This window comes from Acanthisitta chloris, unplaced genomic scaffold (genome assembly GCF_000695815.1).
Source record: "Acanthisitta chloris isolate BGI_N310 unplaced genomic scaffold, ASM69581v1 scaffold11716, whole genome shotgun sequence".
Taxonomy (NCBI): Eukaryota; Metazoa; Chordata; class Aves; order Passeriformes; family Acanthisittidae; genus Acanthisitta; species Acanthisitta chloris.
Window position 1 is genome coordinate 42180 of NW_008678739.1, and position 18890 is coordinate 61069.

At 41.4% G+C, this 18890-nt stretch overlaps 1 protein-coding gene across 1 annotated transcript in view; it reads right to left on the reverse strand.

The window, feature by feature from the left end:
- Nucleotides 1-14006, reverse strand: part of EIF2B3 (eukaryotic translation initiation factor 2B, subunit 3 gamma, 58kDa) — a 50358-nt gene extending 36352 nt beyond the window's left edge. The window contains exon 1 of the mRNA XM_009077028.1: nucleotides 13923-14006. Coding sequence (XP_009075276.1) covers nucleotides 13923-14002 — 80 coding nt within the window. The 5' untranslated portion in view covers nucleotides 14003-14006. The remainder of the gene's footprint in view (nucleotides 1-13922) is intronic.
- Nucleotides 14007-18890: the final 4884 nt, after the last annotated feature.

The window sequence follows — 18890 nt, forward strand, 5'->3', positions numbered from 1 at the left end:
CCTGCAGCTAGTTCTCAACAGCTTCGGACACCCTGAACACGACTGTCAGTTCCATTTACCGGCTGTCATTCATTTTCATTTTCCATGTTTAATGTCAAACACCATAAAATAGTATTAATGAGTATTAGCATTTTAATATCCTTCCTGTTTTATTAATCTGTGATGAAGCATGAAGCATGCTGTCAGCACCCACCTGTGAAATCTGCTGTCACCCTCCATGGGCTAGTTGCAGGAGGACTCCCCTGCTATCACTTGATAGCACAATCAGTTACATCTACAGGTGCAGACAGTGTTTGTGATTCCCCAATACAAACAAGCAGATCATTAGCCCTTTTAGAACTACTTTTGCCTTTTTTTTTTTTTAAACAGGCAAATGTTAGCTCTTGTACAGCTCTGCAAGCATACACTGGGCTGGGTTCTGATCCTAGCTCCGTGGCCTTCAACAGAGATCCTTCGGATCACATCAAAAGAAGAACATAAGGCTGTATTTCAGACTGGTGCTCATAATTAATGGTAGAAATGTATACATAAATACAACTAAACAAATCCTAAGGCAACTTAGAGTTTTAGCCAGAAAGAAGTTGCATGTTTATGCAGAACAATAAAGATGTAAGAAAAAAGGGAGGGAGGAATAAAAAAAAAAAAAAAAGAAGAGGGTGTGTTGGAAGAAAGAGAAAAGTTAATTCTGAACCCTGTAGGTACATAGTTCATGGTTCTCATCGCTTAAAGGATAAAGCCAAATAACATTTAAAAATTCCATGTAAGCTGGGAGCTCTCTTGTTGAATCTCAACGTTATTTTCTCCTGATCCTTTGATGGAGATTAAAAATTTCCATGTGAATACAAAGAAAGAAACAACAGTTACTCTGAGATTTTTCCCCAAGCATTTAATGCTCCAAACTAGAGCAGCCAGCTACCATTCCCATCTCCTCCCCCCTCCTTAAAGAAAAAAAAAGTCAACTCACTTTGAAGAAAAGACAAAACAGGGTCAGGGCAAGGGGGATTAGGGAAATGATATTTATATCATGGACCAAATTAAAATGTCAATGCAAGAGGCAGGCAAACAGCCCTTGCCACAGATATATACACCAGGCATGTTTCCTCAAGGAAACAGGAAAGAGATTTCTAAAGAGTTAATGCAGTCCTGAGTTAATACCACCTGCCTCAGACTCAACACCACTTAAAAGACAGTGTTTGGGTCCATTTCCCACAACGTGGTTTTAACAAGCACAATGGAAAAAGCAATTACAGGCCTTTCCCCCTTCTTCTCACTGATTCACTGCTAAAAATGCTGGAATTTCTGAGACATGCTAAGAATGTGGAGAAAGCAGAGAAGGACTACATACAATAGGAAAAAAAAATCAAATGATAAATTTATAGGGTGTTGCCACATCCCTGTAGAATGTTAATTCTGCCCTTATATCTTGCAATAATCCTTTTGCCTTTGTTTGGTGTACCCAAGACCAATTATAATAAAGGAAAACTCCAAAGTAACCAGGCAAGCCAATAAAGTACCAGGCAATTACTTATGCCTAATTCAATAACCTGCAAAACCCTTCATAGTATCAAACATCTGTTATTTCTTGCTATGTTCTATTTGTCCTGTTCTACTCTCCAAATTTCTAACACAGAAAGACAAAATACATTTCTCACACCACCCCAATTTCATATTAATTAATTATTTGCCAGTGTCAAGGTCTTATTATTTTTGGACCAAAAAGCCTATGGAGAAGACCAGGAAACTTTGAGAAATGTTCTACTAAAAGGTAATTCCACATGACTGCATTTGTGCTTCATTTGTCTTTCCATACTATTTTCTAACTAAACCCTTCAAGTCTGACAGCAACACACTCCCAATGCTCAGAAGAGCATGCGTGACTCATTCAAAAGCCATTACACAGAAAGCCAGTAAAACTGCACAGCTCTGCTTTGCAGGCTCAAGTTTATGAATGACTTCCCCAAACTGCAGAATCACCAGCAAAGCCCCTGCATTCCGGATGGTGGAGGGAACGCAGAAGACAAGCAAGTGACAGTCACAGACACCATAACACAGAGAGGTTCCAGATCAAAGTACGAAAGGGATGGTATGGATGCAAACCACATAAAAAGCTGTTCTCAAGTTCCACCAAGTCTGGATGCACTTAAAGGAGCAGGGATCTAACTTCCACTTCTGCCAAAAAGCCCTTTGGGAAACAAGGCAGCTTTCTGAAAAATTGACCACAGAAATTAAAACTCCTCAATTACATACTCAAATCCTTTGAAAGCGTGTGCACACTCAGCTCAGGTCATCTAAGTAACCTTAGCTCTACCCACTTGCCAAACAGCCAAGAACACCCCACAGCTCCCAACTAATGCAGCTTTTGCATGGGAATGCCAGCAAGTTCAGACATTTTTAGAACTTCTCTCTGACCAAAAGTCTCTGAGGCCGTCGGAGGCCACCCACGGTGTTTGGCAGGTTGTACACACTGCTGAGGAATGGATCTCATTCATTCCCAGACAGCATCCCATTCTTCTAAAACAAGCGCACCTGCAACAAACGTGATTCCTTGCCAGAACTCATCTTTCCCCGTTCTCTCCCACCTCCGCCTTTGCAGCCATCTGCGTCTCAGTTACCAACTTTTTTCTAAGTGCCTTTGGAACTAGGCTCCTTTCCTGAGAAGTGCTCTGAACAGAGGCATTCTGACAATGTGCCTAAACAAACACAGGTATACGATGCATTTGATAAAGTTGACACGTATCCATAAAACTGATAAATTATGTAAACTTAAGGTGCATAATTATATATTTAGCTAGATAGACTTAAACACTTCAGACTTGTCTGTATAAAGCATGTGCCAGAAAATACGGACATGGCTGTAGCTTCACATGGGCAAGTTTCACCCTGCACCACTGAGGCTGCATTAAAGGCACCATAGATGTTCACATCACTTTGCTGTTTCTCCTGCAGATACTGTGTTCGGTGGTCTGCAGTCAAATGGACCTATTCTCAGTTTGACTTAACTTCTTATAGCAGTCTGGGAGATAAACTGGAAGCTCTGTCTGGTGTGTAATTCAGACCTGTTTCCACCTGTGCACATACCATTTCTACACCCTTCTCCCCAGCAATCATACAACCTTAATTAATTCCTATTCTTGCTATTGATTACTAATCCTTGCTCCACCCCTCACTGTAGGAGAGCTCCTCTGTTCTTTTTACTGTGGCATTTGCAACATGATCTTCTGTCTGTGATAAGACCAAACTTTTTGTCTTCACTTTATCCTTTCTTGAAGAACTTTAAGACGAAGCTTTTTGGCCAATGAATCTCATCTCCCCTTTTTTACAAGCCTGCTTATTCATAATATTCTTTCCAGGTGGTATTAATCCATAAAAGCTTGGTGTAAAATGCTGTGTGAACTAAAGTTCATCTCTGCATCTTTCATTTAGGGAAATGTCACTCCTCCTCTTTTTGAAGAAGTCTTGGACTTCAAAACCAGTAACTTAACTAGACAGGACTTAGCATTTTCCCACATTTTAAGTATAACATACTTAAAATGTTGTACTCCCCTTGTTGTTTTTTTTACCCTAAGAAATCTGCAGCTGCCCCTCTTTGATTCAAAACTGTTCTAAGAACAGCCCTTTCCTCACACTCAAGCTACTTATCACATTCAAAATGGAACTCAGAACACCATTACTGACTGATTGATGGTTCACTGACTTAATGAAGACACCTCTTAGCTACTCTATTCATGCATGTGTGTCCTATCATCATTGGGAGCATTTATTCTCCTTTCTACATGCAGTAAGTTAAAAGTCTCCCACCACTATAACTCAATGCAATAATAAAGTCAGCAACAGTGTTACAGACATCTTTGTTATTGTTCATTTTTCATTTGACTGGTACAGCACAATGAAATTTAACACTGAACTAACACATGGAACACAAAAACTATGAGAGAATTGGAATACTAGGAAAACAATCATTGTTTTCTCTCTTTACCAAAAATTCAATCTGTCAGTAAAAGGGGACTCAGCACTTCAGAAGATGTGCCACTGACTGAGATGGTGTGGAAGTAGAGAGACTTAGAAGGAAACCAGAGAGCAGAAGAAAGGAAAACATTATCTTGAAAATCATTGGAAATTGTGTATTTCATCTGAATACAGGGGAATTATATTTTGCACTGCAAGAGAAATATATGTGATATCATAGTATAAGGATTGTATCCTCACATGGAGATGTACAGCAAAGTAAGATAAGAACTTCACTCAAAGGATTATCTTACACACAAGTAGTGCTGGGTGGAGAAAATACACTGCACCCATAACAGAATGCTTAGGGTGATACTGTCCAAGTGGCAATGATTACAGGAGGGAAAAAAAAAGGAGGAAAAATGCACACAAAGATGGATAAAAGAACGATCAATCCTCCTTGCTTCCAAATCCACATCTCATATGAAGACAAAAGTCAACTTGACTGAAGGCTACTCAAGGAAACTGAAACTGCATCAAACAGTGGAAAGAATAGTTAAAAATTTTTATTGTTTATTATCAGAGCAGAGCAAGCCCAGCTGAGGCCACCAAGAGGGCCAGGAGCACATGACGCAGGAGGAGAGGCTGGGGGAGCTGGGTTTGTTCAGCCTGGAAAAGACAAGGCTGCAGGGGAATCTGATTACAGTTTTCCACTACCACAAGTGAAGTGATACAGAAGACAGTCAGACTTTTCCAAGAGGTGCACAGTAAAAGGGCAAGAGGCAACAGATGCAAGCTGCAACAAGGGAAATTCCAGTTGGGACATAAAGAAAACAACTTTTCAGTGAGTGGTACAGTCCTGGGACAAGGCCCAGTCTCCATCGTTGGATATTTTCAAAATTCAACTGCAAAAAAACCCTTGAGCAACACAGACATTAGACTTACTTGAGCAGAAGGTTGGACTAGAGACTGCTAGACATCCCTCCCCAAGCTAAATATTTCTATGGTTCTACAACTGAATGACCTTTTTCATGCCCTTCCTATGTTCACTTTTTTAGGGAATCCAAAGGGAGGTTATATGATGCTGTAAATCACAGTTAGAGATTAAAATTAACAAATTTTAACATTTCCTTTACAAAAACTTTGCATTGGGAGCAGCTCTCATGCACAAAATACTGTGCTGTGACCAAGCATCCTTCAAGCACCTCAGGCATGTGTCTCCTACGGCACATTGTGGTCTCACAGAAAGGTTTGCAGTTATTCATGAAGTTGATCAGCTCCAATTCAGCACATCCAAAGATATGTCTGCTCCCAGGTATTCCACTAACAGGAAAAGGAATTGTATTTCTTACAGAAGGCATTTGCTGAAAATCATAATGTGTTTAAATCTAGTTTGGATCATTAGGGTTTTCTCTCCTGAGGTTTCAGGAGTGAGTTTGATTGGTACCATGGAAAGATGATAACAGTAATTATAACCTGGAAGAGGAGGACATCCACAAATTTCAAATCTTGGCATTTCTAGCAGGGAGGAGGGAAAGCTCCAACAGCTGGATATGTTTGACAAGAAAAGGAAATGGGAAAGATGAATTGCCATTTCACATTCTAATAGATTAAATGCACTAAGGAAGAGCTTGGGTTTGGCTGGTTGGGTTCCCTCCCCCCCTTTTTCTTTTCCTTGTTTGGAAAGCTACAATCTATTTGCCCTGTCTTCACACAGTATACTTCCTGTAAGAGCTATTTGTTTATTTATCCGTTATAATCACAAGGAAAGTATTCATTATAAAATCTCTCTTCACAGCAAAGCAGAAACCTTCCAGCCACACGGCTGACACATGTTAACTCGCAGGTATTCACAGAGCAGGTTCTGTTTTAAGCCATCTTTCAGGCAGCCACACAAAGACCACCAAAGCTGGGTGTTCAGCTCTGCCAGACCTCCCCCAGCCAGCAGCCTTTGCCAGGAAACACAGGTGACAGCCTGAATGATAAAAAGGCATTTAGAGGGGAAAAAGAAAAAATGCACTGGTTTAGTCTGGGCAGCACCTTAATATAAACCTGGAGGGGCCTTTGTGTACAGCATAGCACACAGCCATCCAAGCAGGAGCTCCAGAGCCAGTCACTCGCACCTCCAGTTTCCAAAGATCTCACACTGCCCTGGCATTTATCGGGAGGAGAAGGGTGGCTCTGCTCACAGCTATGGACCCTGGAGCACAGCACTGAGGCAGCAAACCTCCCTCCTCTCCTCCTGGTGCTGGCCCAGCAGAGGCTTTCTGGACACAGCAGAGGGGAGCCACGCAGAGAAGTTTGCTCTGGGATTGCAGCTGAAGCAGTTTGGAAAGCCAGAGTGCTATGACCTCACACAATTTGCTCTTATTTATTTCAGCAGTTCAAAAAAAAAAAACCCCAGTGTTTAACTTTGTAAACAAATCATACTGACTTCAGCTATAAAGTTTACTGCAAATTTGCTCAGTTCAGAAAAGAGTTTCTCCACTGGCACATTCTGGCAGGCAGCTCTCCAGCGCTGGAAGAACTGCAGAAGAGCTGATTTGTTTTCTTAGCTACAGCTCAGTCTCTCGTGGGGTACACCCCCACAGGAGGGCTCCCCAGGGAAAGTGGATTTCCCTGGTGGCAAGCAGGATGTTAGCACTCAGCGTTCCCAGGACAAGTCACTGGGAATGCTTACTCAGACCGTTCAAAGTGACCACAGTGCTGCCGTTTATCATTCTTGCCTTTGCAGTACCACACATCATCCTTCTGGCCACAGACAGAGCTGCCCATTTCCCAGGTGACTGTACCTGGGAAATGGTGGGGTTTTTTCCTACACGCAGCAATTCAGAAGGATGAGATTCAGGACAAAATGGTGATTTGCAAAACACATTACTAAATGCAAAAACATTTAACCTTGCTTTTAGGAGGAAGAAGGGTGGGAAAAGAGGGAGAAGAACACCAGAAAAGTATGTGAAATGTTCTAACATATGAGACAAAGATCTGTGCTGTCAATTTTGTTTTAGAGATACTGACAGTCTTTTGAAACAAAGTCCATAGATCTTTTTAAGTTAGAAAGTGCAAGTGCCACTCTGGAGCATAACAGAGAACCCAGAACATCTGAGCAAACGCACAGTGGCATCTGCCTCCACCAAATCTGAGATGACTGGAGTTTGGAGGTGGTGCAATCAGACTGCCTACAGAAAAATGTCCCAGCATTTCCTATTGTAAGTTTCTGTCATCACCTGTTTGCAAACTTTGCTAAAGTGTAACTGTTTGGGCTGAAATTAGCCAAGCCAGGTGTTTGCCTCAAGCTGATTATTTTTCGGATAGCTTCACCAAAAATGTCTCAGCTATTTCCAAGAACAAAATTATGGAAAAAACCTTTGTTTTGACCATGCTAAAAATATTTCATCTGCTCTGCTGAAGAGCTCTTGTACTTCCATGCTTGCAAGTTGGCACAAGGTTGTCTTTTCAACAGGGTGTTACATTTGTAAACAGAAAAAGTGCCCATACCAAGCTATATCTGAAAAAACACTGCACATGCTTGAAAGAGACCTGTTTTGCAGCTAAATTTTTTTACTTCTAAAAGGCATAAGTCCTTCTACCTTGGGCATGCTCCATTTTCTCTCTTTTCTGCAGGGTAAATGAAGTGCTCATGCACTTCTCCACAGAGTAACAGAGTATGCTCTAGGCCAAGGTTACAAAGGCTGAGCTGGATATTCTTTGAAGTTTAGAGCATCCCATCTCCTTCTGGTGGCTGACCTGAAAGGTGATAAATCTATGCTGATAACAGTTATTCCATTAGCAAGAATCACAGTAGCCTCACTGATTAATTCCAAAAGTGTCACATATGTAAGTACTTATATAAATACATATATAAATACATATAAACACAAACTTAAAAGAACATCACCCTAACAGTTTAGGCACTCAAATTAAGAAGTGCTATAAGCATGTTGCTTATACATTAATTAAGACCTCATGTGTGCATATTATGACACAACCCTTAAAAACACACCTCCTTTTCCTCTCTCCCCAATCTCAATCTCTTCTTCACCCAATGCAAAGATGGACTATGCCCTGGGGATAAATCGCAATTGTGTAATGAGGCAGAAGAATGACTGCCTCATTTGTTAGAACATGTGTGTTAAATGTACAAGGTAGAGGGCTGCAAGAGGAGAAAAGAGTTGCTAAGATGTAAGGCCTGTTAAGAGGTAAGAATGATGCCTGAAAGAACTGATTTTGTAATTTTTTCTTGGTAATTCCCTTCTGGCAGAGGATTTTACAGATGCTGCTGAATGCAGAACTTAAATCTAATTTCTGCTGGTTGCCACTGACTGTTTTTGATTTGATCAGTGACACCCTGTGACAGCTACTGTCAATGAAAAAGATTTTTCGAACATCATGAGCTCTCTGTATAACACTGAGGATTGAAAAATGGCATATTTCAGACAAAGATGCTTCAAACTAGCTCTTGTGTACCCTGGTTTCCTCTTTTCAGAAGGGGGAAATCCCTACCTCACTAATAGGCGTGCTGGAAAGATGAAGTGCATGCAGGGCATTATAGTATTAGTGATGAGCACGAAGAATGCAAAAGGAAAGTATTTACCTTATCATCAGAATAGAGTCTAAACAGTGAGTGAGGCTGGTGGCCTTCACCTGAACCACAGAAGCTGCATACAATATTGAACAGTATCTCCTTCAGCAAGCACTTCGGGCAACAAATGAAGCAATGGTCAGAGAGGGGGAAATCCCACAACATAGTCTTGTAACTGGAGACTGTACCACAATATGTGGCAAATACAACAGCAAAATGTTGCACAGGGAGCCTCAGCTGTAGCACTTCCTAACTGCCAAGTGCTTAAATTTACAAAGTTAGCATTTTTAAATGTAGCTTTTTGTGTGCTTGACCTGTAACTAAGGTTTGATTAGCATATTCCTGACAAGCACTGTGCTGATGAAATTTAGAAAAAGTGATTTGGGGAAGACAACTTAAGTAGGACTACATACTGCTTTGCTTTAGGCAGCCTTGAGCTGGCTTTGGATTTTCTGGTACCCCTCAATAAGGGGTAAAAGCAGGACCCTTCATATGTCTACAGGTTTCAGCTGCAAGCAGGGTGAAATTCTTACACATATGACAAATGTTGTCATCTGCAACTGCACAACAGACTGTGAGCACAATGCCATTCATGCACACATATATCATAAATGCATATATATGCTTTTAAGCATATACACAGGACCTATATACAGAGACATCTTCAAGGCTTAAATTTCCAAAGCAACTTTGAATTTTCCATGCTAAAACTGTACAGGGAAAGGGGTTGCTTCATATTATCTCCCCCCTGCTCTCCCCCAAATAAGGTATCTTATTTCACCAGGCTAGAGCTTTAGAAATATTCTGGAAAAACAGAATGCAAGCTACTATGAATTTCACTTTGATCACATTTCTCCTGGTAGCAGCTTTGCTGAGATTGTTAGCAAGCCAACTGTCAGCACACAGTAAGGAAATGTCAGTGCATGTCTGTGCAACACACTGGGCTCACATGGCACAGGCCTAGATCCTGCCCTCTGCTACAGATGAAGTTCACAGGGGTAAGGGAATAAGGACTCTCTTCTTCCATCTGCCCTGAATGCAGCAGCAAGGCAGGATTCCAACCTAGCACTCAGGAGAGTGCCAAAAAAGGGACTGGCTACTGTGCTGGCTGCCACCCCAGGGCCCCAGGGGTGTGAGGCCTGCCAGCTGTGGGGTGGAGCCGTGCCCCCAGCCAGCTCCAGCCTCTGCTGCTGCCTTGCTGCTGGCTCAGCTCGTGCAACCATCGCTTCAAGAACAGCAATGCTGTGCAGCTCATCATGCGGTGCAGGTGTTCACCCTCAACTATCCCTGCCCTGTGCTGGCAGAGCAGCTCCAGCAGCACACATGGCCTGTACTTGCCTGTCTTCCCAAGCCACAAAGTGCAGCACCTATAAGATCCTCGGGCTGGCTTTACTCTGGAAAAGGAAACGCTGAGAAAAGGAAAGCTCTCACCGAAATATAAGGAGATCAGATGTTTTAACTGACTTCCCTCCTGTGCAGAGATGTGATACAACTCCACAGACTCTCTACCAATCCCAACTCCACTGATGCAGAAAGAAACCTGGGGAAGAACCAAAGGTCTCTGCTGAAACACACCCCGGGGAGAGCTATGACAAGCAGAAAACTCAGCCCAAGCTGCTTCACACTGAGGTCACAGTCCCTGCTCAGACAGGATAAATCCAGTTGGTAGCAAGGTATGGTCTGTGACCTCTTGTAAATCCAGTGTGAACAGAGTCTCATCAGTGTTGGTATCCACTGTGGATGCAGGGATGGAGATGTCCATCTGAGGGCAGAGCTCTGAGTGCTCATACTGGCACCCCTGAGCAGAGGCTGCCAGTGCACTGCAGCTGACTAAGGAGCACTTTTTAATCAACCTACCCTGGTGACACAAAGTGGAGAAAGAATGGAAGGAACAAATTCCAGCTGCAGGAAACAACAAACTGTTAGGGGCAAGAATTTCTTCAGCTTTTGGCCAAGTCACTGTGGAGCCATGAGTGTTTGGCCTTGGTAGATTCACACAGGACCCCTGCAAACTCGATTTCACTAGGATCCAGTGCTGAACTAGTGGATGAGTGCTAGATGGAGATTTAACTGCCAAAATGCATTTTTTCCTCCTTGGAGAGGAAAAAGAAAGCAGTTTCACTCCTGAAAAATAAATTTCCCAGGTTTAAATAACATTAGGGGCATGGCATTTTTAATTTTTATCTGGACATACATATTTGAGGGGTTCTAATAAACAGAACATTTCCTCTGACTTCTTTTCAAAGGCACTAGCAAGCCCTATCTTTTAAAACTTGAGAATTTGTTTGATTTGCTATAGTGCAACAAAACTTCAGGCAGGATAATCTACTATTCAGGTCTTTTCAAATAGTTCATAAAAATGTATTAAAGGACTACAAACTGAATTACAGAATACCAAACAGTACTTTGACCTCTCCTAACATCACCCATCACAGAATCTCCCTGCTGCCAAAAAAATGCTGATTATTCTCCAAACAACACCACCCAGAAGAAGAAACAAGTGCACCGAAGAATTATGGTATCTGCCTAGTCCCACAAAGCAAAGCAGTGGCCAAGCTGCTGAAAAAATCCCTTGGTATCATAACTTCAGTCTTGGAGCTGAATAGTAAATTCAGCCTTTTTTCCAAAAATGTCATACAACAAAGTTGTCTCAAATCCTAAAGCAAGATTCATATACTCAGACAAAACAGAGGTTTAGCTATTTCATGTTCTGTTTTCCTTGTTTTCATATGAATTACTCATGACTTTGGACTTTACATACAATGCATATAATCTGAATGCAATTTACCCTTACAGGTGCAGCTACAGACAAACTAGGTTCACCTAGGGAAAGCTTGTTCTTCTCACATCTTTGCAGCTAAGCTGGGACATACTGAAGAAGACACAGATCCCACAAAGATAACCACATTTGTTTTCATGTAATTCTTTGACCTGGAATTAATAACAATTTTCCTCTGCCAAAGCCAGTTGTAGCATCTGAATTTTTCACTGCTGGGCAACATCTTTTCAGCTTTTGTATGTTAAAAAAAAGAAAAAAGAAAAACGTAAATGCTTCACTGAGCTACAAACAATGAAAAAAAAAGGTGTTCTGCCTGTCATCAAACCCTGCTGCTAAAATATTAACACAATGTAAATATTGTAATATTGAGGAAGTACACTGTGTCAGTACTTCCTGGCACCGCACAAGACCTTCACTGTTCACTTCAGTCCCTGCTGTTAGTTTTAAACACACACAACTTAAACAAGGCATCTGAGCTTCTCCAGTCCTGGTGCGGAATTGCAGAGAGGCAAAATCTTCCTGTAGGTTCTCTCTAGACTGAAAAACAAAGTATTAAAAAGAGTCCTTAAACCCAAACAATTTTGTAGATGTCAGTACTTTTGAGGCAAAAATAATCCACAGGGTCTTTCAAAAGTCTTGGCATATCGCTGCCGAACATGGAAAGATCTTTGAGTATGCACTATCCTCCCCTTCCTCGGAGAAGGAAAAGAAGCTGCAAATGCCCACCAATGCCAGAAGTCTGAAAGCCCAAGTTATTCCTCATGGCAGAAGTCCCATTCCCCAGATTTGCCAGTTAAGCACATTACTTGCAATTGACTCTCTCTCAATTGACTGAATAAGCAGCATTTGTGTAATAAAGAGAATGAAGCAGCTACCTGCCATTAGTAAGCCAGATGTTGCTATCAGGTCTTAAGAAACTGCCTAGCTGCTGCAATTATCTATTTGTCATGGATGTGTCACAGAAATGCAGCACAGCTTCAAAAAATAGTGAAGACAGAGAATGACCTCTATAGAAAAAAAAACCCCAATCAGTCATACTTGCAGAAAGTTAGTAGACTTATTCTATGAAAACCTGGGGCAACTGGAAGAGTTCAGAGCAGGATTTCACTCTGCTGGCTTTGGTTAATACAAGGTAAAATCCTGACTGACAAAGTCTATGATCTCACCAGTTTCAACTGAAATAGCATAAAGTCTTGAAATCTGAAGTTAGTGCTATTTACACTTAGAGGCCTCACTGTGACATATCTGACAATGACCGACCTTGTCCCACAGGTCTAAATTCAAAACAGAATGAAATACCAGGGAAAAGTAACTGAATGTGCAAAATGTCTAATATTCTGGAAATATCTAATCCCAGCAAAAGTAGGTGGCTAGGATTTCAAGAAATGAGTCCTGCATGTTGCATTGTGACAAAGGAAAGGTGTAAACACTGCCTCATGCTACCACAGGAAACACAAGAATTCCAAACCGTCACCAACTTTCTAAAATATGGTGAATAAATGGTTTATTCCAAGTTAAAAGCATCTGCTGCTCCAGCAGCTTCTCACCTTTCACACATGTTTCTGTACACAAATGGGAACTAAAACGACTTGTACAATGCTCCCATGTACCAGTCAAAGTATCAGATAAGCCCTATTCTTATGCATGGTAAGAAATTGCCCCAGGGGTTAACATAGATTTTCCACTTAATTTTAACTCACTCACAGACCCTTATTCTGGAAGAGCTCCTTCAGTCATGTATCCAGCTGCATCACCAGATTTGTGTATGGTCAAGACTAACATAAATCTCCCACCCTCAATGTTTTTTTCTCATGTCAGTTTATCTGCTAAGAAAAAGCACTATGAACACAACACTTAGCCCCCATATCTTTCATCTTACTTAAAAAGGGGAGAAAAACTCTTGAGAACACAGTGAGCATTCAGTATATATAATGGACATGAGAGGGCTATAAAAAGCCTAGGAACAGGACATCATTCCAAAACTGAACTACTTACTGTGAGGGGGGTTGTTCATTTGTTTGTTTTTTAAAGATAAACAAGGGGTTTTTTTTGTCTGTTTCATGAAATATTATAGCTAAGATCCTTCTCCACTTCCATAAATGGATGTTTTTCTTACTCTCAGTGGGTGGTCTCAGAGTTTTGACAGAGGAACATCACAAGTTAAAAACATAGGATGCTACAGAGATAGCCCACCTGCAGTGGTGGTGGATGTGAAGGGGTAGAGAGAAGGTGATTGCAAAGGCCAAAACAGACTGTGGTGGGGGAAATCAAAGGTCAGAAATGTATTCACAGGCCTAACAATGGGGGAGCTCTGGTAAAATGAGCAGCCAGAAAGCACAGATACATTAGAAAAAGAAGGCATGCAGAAAAGCAACAAAAATGCTAGTGTTCACTTATACCACTATTTTTTTTAATAAAGGTCCAAATAAGAAACTCAGATATAATGCCTGGCATTCCTTCTAGTGTAGTTAAAGCATTTGGAAAACTGGCTTCTTTTATATTTCTATTTTATGTTAGCCAATTTAATGAAAAAGAATATTCCTTTACAAGCTCTGGTATAAACCATATGTCAATGCAAACACCTGCTCATACTTTGTGTATTTCTTGGTTTCTTACCTGTTTTCTACCAGGAAGTCTACCACGTATTTCTTCAGACAGTAGAGATGGGCATCCATCAGCCCTGTTCTGATGTGCATTCTGGGGTGCCTGGAAAAGAATAAAAAAGGAAAATCATGGAGCTTTGCATGGCAGTTTACATGAGCTGGACTTTGCAATGAGGTCAGGAGACAGTGAAAAGTGTGCAAATGTCTGTTCCTTTCCATCTCCTGCTGGACTGACAGAAGAGAACAGTGCAAGCTGCCATTACTGGGCTGTGTCTATAAACTTACACCTGCTGGCCCTGGGCTGATTTGCTGTGAAAGAAAACACCTCCTCCAAGGAGTCATTACTCCTGCTACATCTTCTCATGTAAGTGGAAATTGCACATTACTGGGCAGGAAGCCAAAGTAATGGGCCCAGAGTGCTAAAAGTTACAGTGGGTAATGTCAGGGTACAATAATTCAAAGCTTCTGGCTAAGTGCCTGCCTTAATATGCAAGGCTGGGCATGTTCTGCTAGCAAACACAACAACACTACTGTATTTTCGCCAACACCTCCTGAAGGGGAATAAGGAAGGGAGACGGGGTCTGCTCACCTTCCATACACTACACATTACAAATTATTACCACAGCTCAATCACAAAGCATTTGCCCATCCTGCCCAGTAAGGTAGAAAATAATCAGTAAAATTCTTGATCATCACGAGCCAAACAATGGCAAACAGGAAACTCTTTGCTTTCAGAGCAGTGGCAGGTTAATACTTCAGAACCTTAGGAATCTCCAATAGCTTCAATATTTCAAGAACAAAGTTTAAATCATAAAGACTCATTAATCACTTCTATTGCTTCTCCTTATGCATTCTCTGCTCTTGGATAATGGAAATCCTTTTAGGAACCTGTCTCAAAGCAGCTAGATACTTTTTGCCAGTATTACTTTCCCTTCCACACACCTGTAGCCTCATTTGAGAGAGTTCTGGCTGTCTGAACACTCACACTGTACAGAAAAGCCACAAGAATATTTAGCTTGCAGATTAAAAAAGACAAAACACAACAACAAGAAGGAACTACACTGAGGTGCTCAAGACGTTTGTAACTGCATTCATAGTTAGTAGCTATTAAGGAGAGAAATTTCAATCCACACCTAAAATTGTTTCTGTTTTCATTTTTCCTCCTTTGATACCAGGATTTCATAATGAAGTTTGAATGAACATCTCTCACCAGTATCTTCTATCCAACTTTGTCTCCTTATTCCAGAACACACTGAAGTCAGATGTTTGTGATCATGATCAGGTTTATTATTTAGTTAGCTCAGCAGAGGGATCACTCACAAACTGGGCATGCATATATATATAGACACACACGCATATATATGTAGCAAACCAATACTATTACACCGAATATTTAGTAATATTAAAGCTACGAAGAATATCAGGTGTTCTAGTGAGTCATTTTTCAGTGTATTTCTCAATCAAGGCATTGAACTACCGAAGTATTTAAGTCTAAACATTTGATGACTTAGGTGACATTTCTCAAACATGCCATTCAATTCAAGATAAGAGTATTTTTGACTCTAACAAAATTCTTGAAGTCTCAATAGCAAAGGAAACCTCCTGTAATAGTAGTACGACACTTTGCAGTGAAGTATGTGGTACTAAAAAAATGATATATGCACTTTCAGTAGATTACTTCATTAACAAAACATGAGCTCACCTAGCAATGCACCAGTACTGATGTTATCAGTGGCCCAGATGTTGCTGTGGAAGTCAGCCCAAATAGCAATGCTCCTTATGCAAAGAGGATAGGGAATCCACTAATTCTAATGAGGTCTTGCAGTTGGAAGTCAGCAGACTCCCTCCTGTTCTGCATCCTGAGAATAGTTTCCACATTTTGTGTATTTATGAGAAGGAGAAACTTCGTATCTTCTCCGAGCAGGGCTCTCTTGTATTTACATAACTAATATAGTAGTTTACTGGGAAGATGAACACATCAATGGAAGAATGCAAGAAACACGTAAAAATATAGAAATGGATGGAACATGGGAAGGAGAGGGAAAAATGGGAGAAAACCCCCAATTCTTAACTTGAAGATGACAAACAGGACAAAGTTTCTTTAGAGCTGGGTGCTATTTTCCCCCTCCTTATTCAAGATGTATCATAACCTCCCTGAAACACCAGGCAGGGGAAGGCTGCAGGGGCTAGGCATCAAGCAGAAGAGTGTAAAACAGGAATTCCTCAGTAAATGCTGGTTCTGTTGCCACTGTCTGTGTGGCTTTGACACATGCAGCCTCCCCACCTGCAAACTGAAATAACACTATTTAGCTACACCACAGGACACTGAGGATTTGTGGGCTGAAGTTTGTATCTGCATGCAAGTATTGTACCAAGCTTTTCTGTAGCTAGGCAACTTTGTTATAAACTTACACAAAATCAGTGCAAGTGGACAAACAGTAGCACAGTGCTATCCTAGCTCCTCCATCACACACAAAATCCCCACAAAAACCAGCCAGACAACAAGATGTACTGAAACGCCACTCTGAGTTAGCTTTCCATGTAGAATATACTAACAATAACACAACATCATGCTGGACAAGAGGGAGGTCCCACAATGAAAATCCTCTGAAATACAGACCACCTAAGTGATTTCCAACAGAATAGTCCCATAGATTAATATTATAATCACAGCTTCAAAGGTCAAACAGGCAAGTTTGGGCACATGCATAAACAAAGCTGTGATTTCTGTAAACCAGACTCAAGGAGAGAATAGCCACACTAAACCAGACTGATAAGAGCACTCTATCATAACAAGTGACTAAAGATGATGCTAATTTTCATTGACTAGTGCTTAAACCAGTTTATCTTCAGGTAAAAGCAAAGAAGCCAAATAATCTAACAGATAACAGCAAACTCCATCACCATTTTAAATGAGCATCTGGTAACTAATATCGAGAGCCACGCTCCCTTCTCATGCCTCTCATCTCCCACTCCATCAGCTAAGCTTTACAACATATGAAAAATGAGCCCATTGCAAGGAACAGCTGATACAGAGAAAATCGAATAACAAACAATGCGTGAGCTGACACACCTAGACTTATCGCTCCGAGCGAGATAATACTGAAGGCTTTTAATCATACCATCAAAGCAAGGGAGAAGGTACTAGGAGGGGCTGGCTGCAGATGGTTAGGTGTTAATGAATGCTGGGTTGGGTGGTTTATCAAAAGAAAAAGACTGGATATGTATCTGAGAGGGTCACCGTTGAGATGAAAGTTGTAACAGCTATTGTTGGAGCTCTTTAATGAGCAAGGAATGTCAAATGTGAGCCCTCTAAGAATCATACCAATTACTAAATGAACTTCAGTTCAATCTAGCAAATGTAATCAAGCACAAGTCATTAAAATACATGGTAGAACTCCCATTGGTGCTGCCACTATAGTGTCTATTATTGTCTGTGCTCCCATGCAAGGGAGGGGGCTGCTCCCAGTTGTAAGCTCTGTGTGTTATGTTAAGTGATGGCAGATTTTAGTCCTAATGATGAGGCATGGAGGGCTCCCTGGCAGAAAGTCGACAATGAGGAGGCTAGGAGAGATCTGTGGAGAAGTCAGGGAAAGATCAACAATTAAAAGAGCAATTTCAAAGAATGCAATTTAATGTGTAAAATTAGCTTTTATTAGCACATAATTCCACAAAATCCTGACTTAGGATGAGAGTGCATAAAGGTCTGCAAGAGTCCTTAGAAAGGTCTGTGCCTGTAATTCCTGACACGCCATTGTGAAATAATAAGCAGTACTAACAGGATTGATGCATGCTTCGTACATGGCATTGCTTTGAAAGTGGAGTCTGGAGCTTTTCTCTCCCTGATAACCTCCCTCAGGATTTCCTCCCTCAGGGAAATCAACCACTGATAGAGCAAACTTCCCTTGTTTAAAGGCAAAAAGTTGGACAATTGTTTCAACTGTAAACTAATTAAGAGAGATTACCACCAAGAGCTAGAGGTTCCAACCAGCCCTGCACTCCCACTGACAGTGTGATAATGCCAGGCTGGGGTCAAAATCATAAATCTGGAGGGAGCACACACAATGCTTAAAGCCAAAAAGCCTCTCTACTAAGCATGGGATATTGCCACATTAACCTCACCACCTCACAAATAAACTAGCTGAGAAAGAGAAATCCCATGGCCTCTTTTCCTTTAACTTCATACAGCTGTTGACAGAAAATATGAAGGTCTTTAAATAAGCTCAAGGACCTGAGGCTGTCTGTACTCTAACACTAATCCAAGCAATGACACAGTAAAAATCCAATCATACCTGCTATTAACCTGCCTCCTGAATGGATACCTGAATGACATCCATGTGGGCTCATGGGGTATTAGTTCATCTTCCTCCCCATCCTTCCAAAGTAAATAAATAACAGCATGCTAAGTGCAAACTACGCATTCCACACTCATTTCTTTTCTAATTACATGTAGCTCACCACAGTCCATGTAGCCAAACAGTCTATCACACTCTTCCTCTCCCCCCCACCATGCACTGTACGCTTGCGTGAAGCAGCAGTGTGCTGCCCAGTGCAGACACACAGTGCTGACCACTGCCTGTCTGCATGGATGTGGTGCTCTCGGGTTCATACAAAGCCAGTGTACACATCAACACGAAGAGAGGTCTCACAGCAAAAGCTGCCAGACCACCTTTAATGTCTCAAGCATTTCTGCTTTTAAAGGGGAGAGAAAAAAAATCCCTAAATCACATTGCTCATTTACGGGACAGCTCTTGGCTGTAAACTCACTAATAATAAAAGACCACTGTTACATTGGCTCTTCAAAAATCCCAGACACCTTATGACCTTAATTTTTTTTTTTTAAACACAGTGCTTTTGGCCAAAAAGATCCCAAAGCACTTAGCCCAATGAATGTCCCCACTGTATCCCGGGCCTGCTTTGCCCACCGGTGAAATGCTGCCACCTCTGGGCTGAAGTGGCGCGGCGGTGGCGGCGCTGGCCG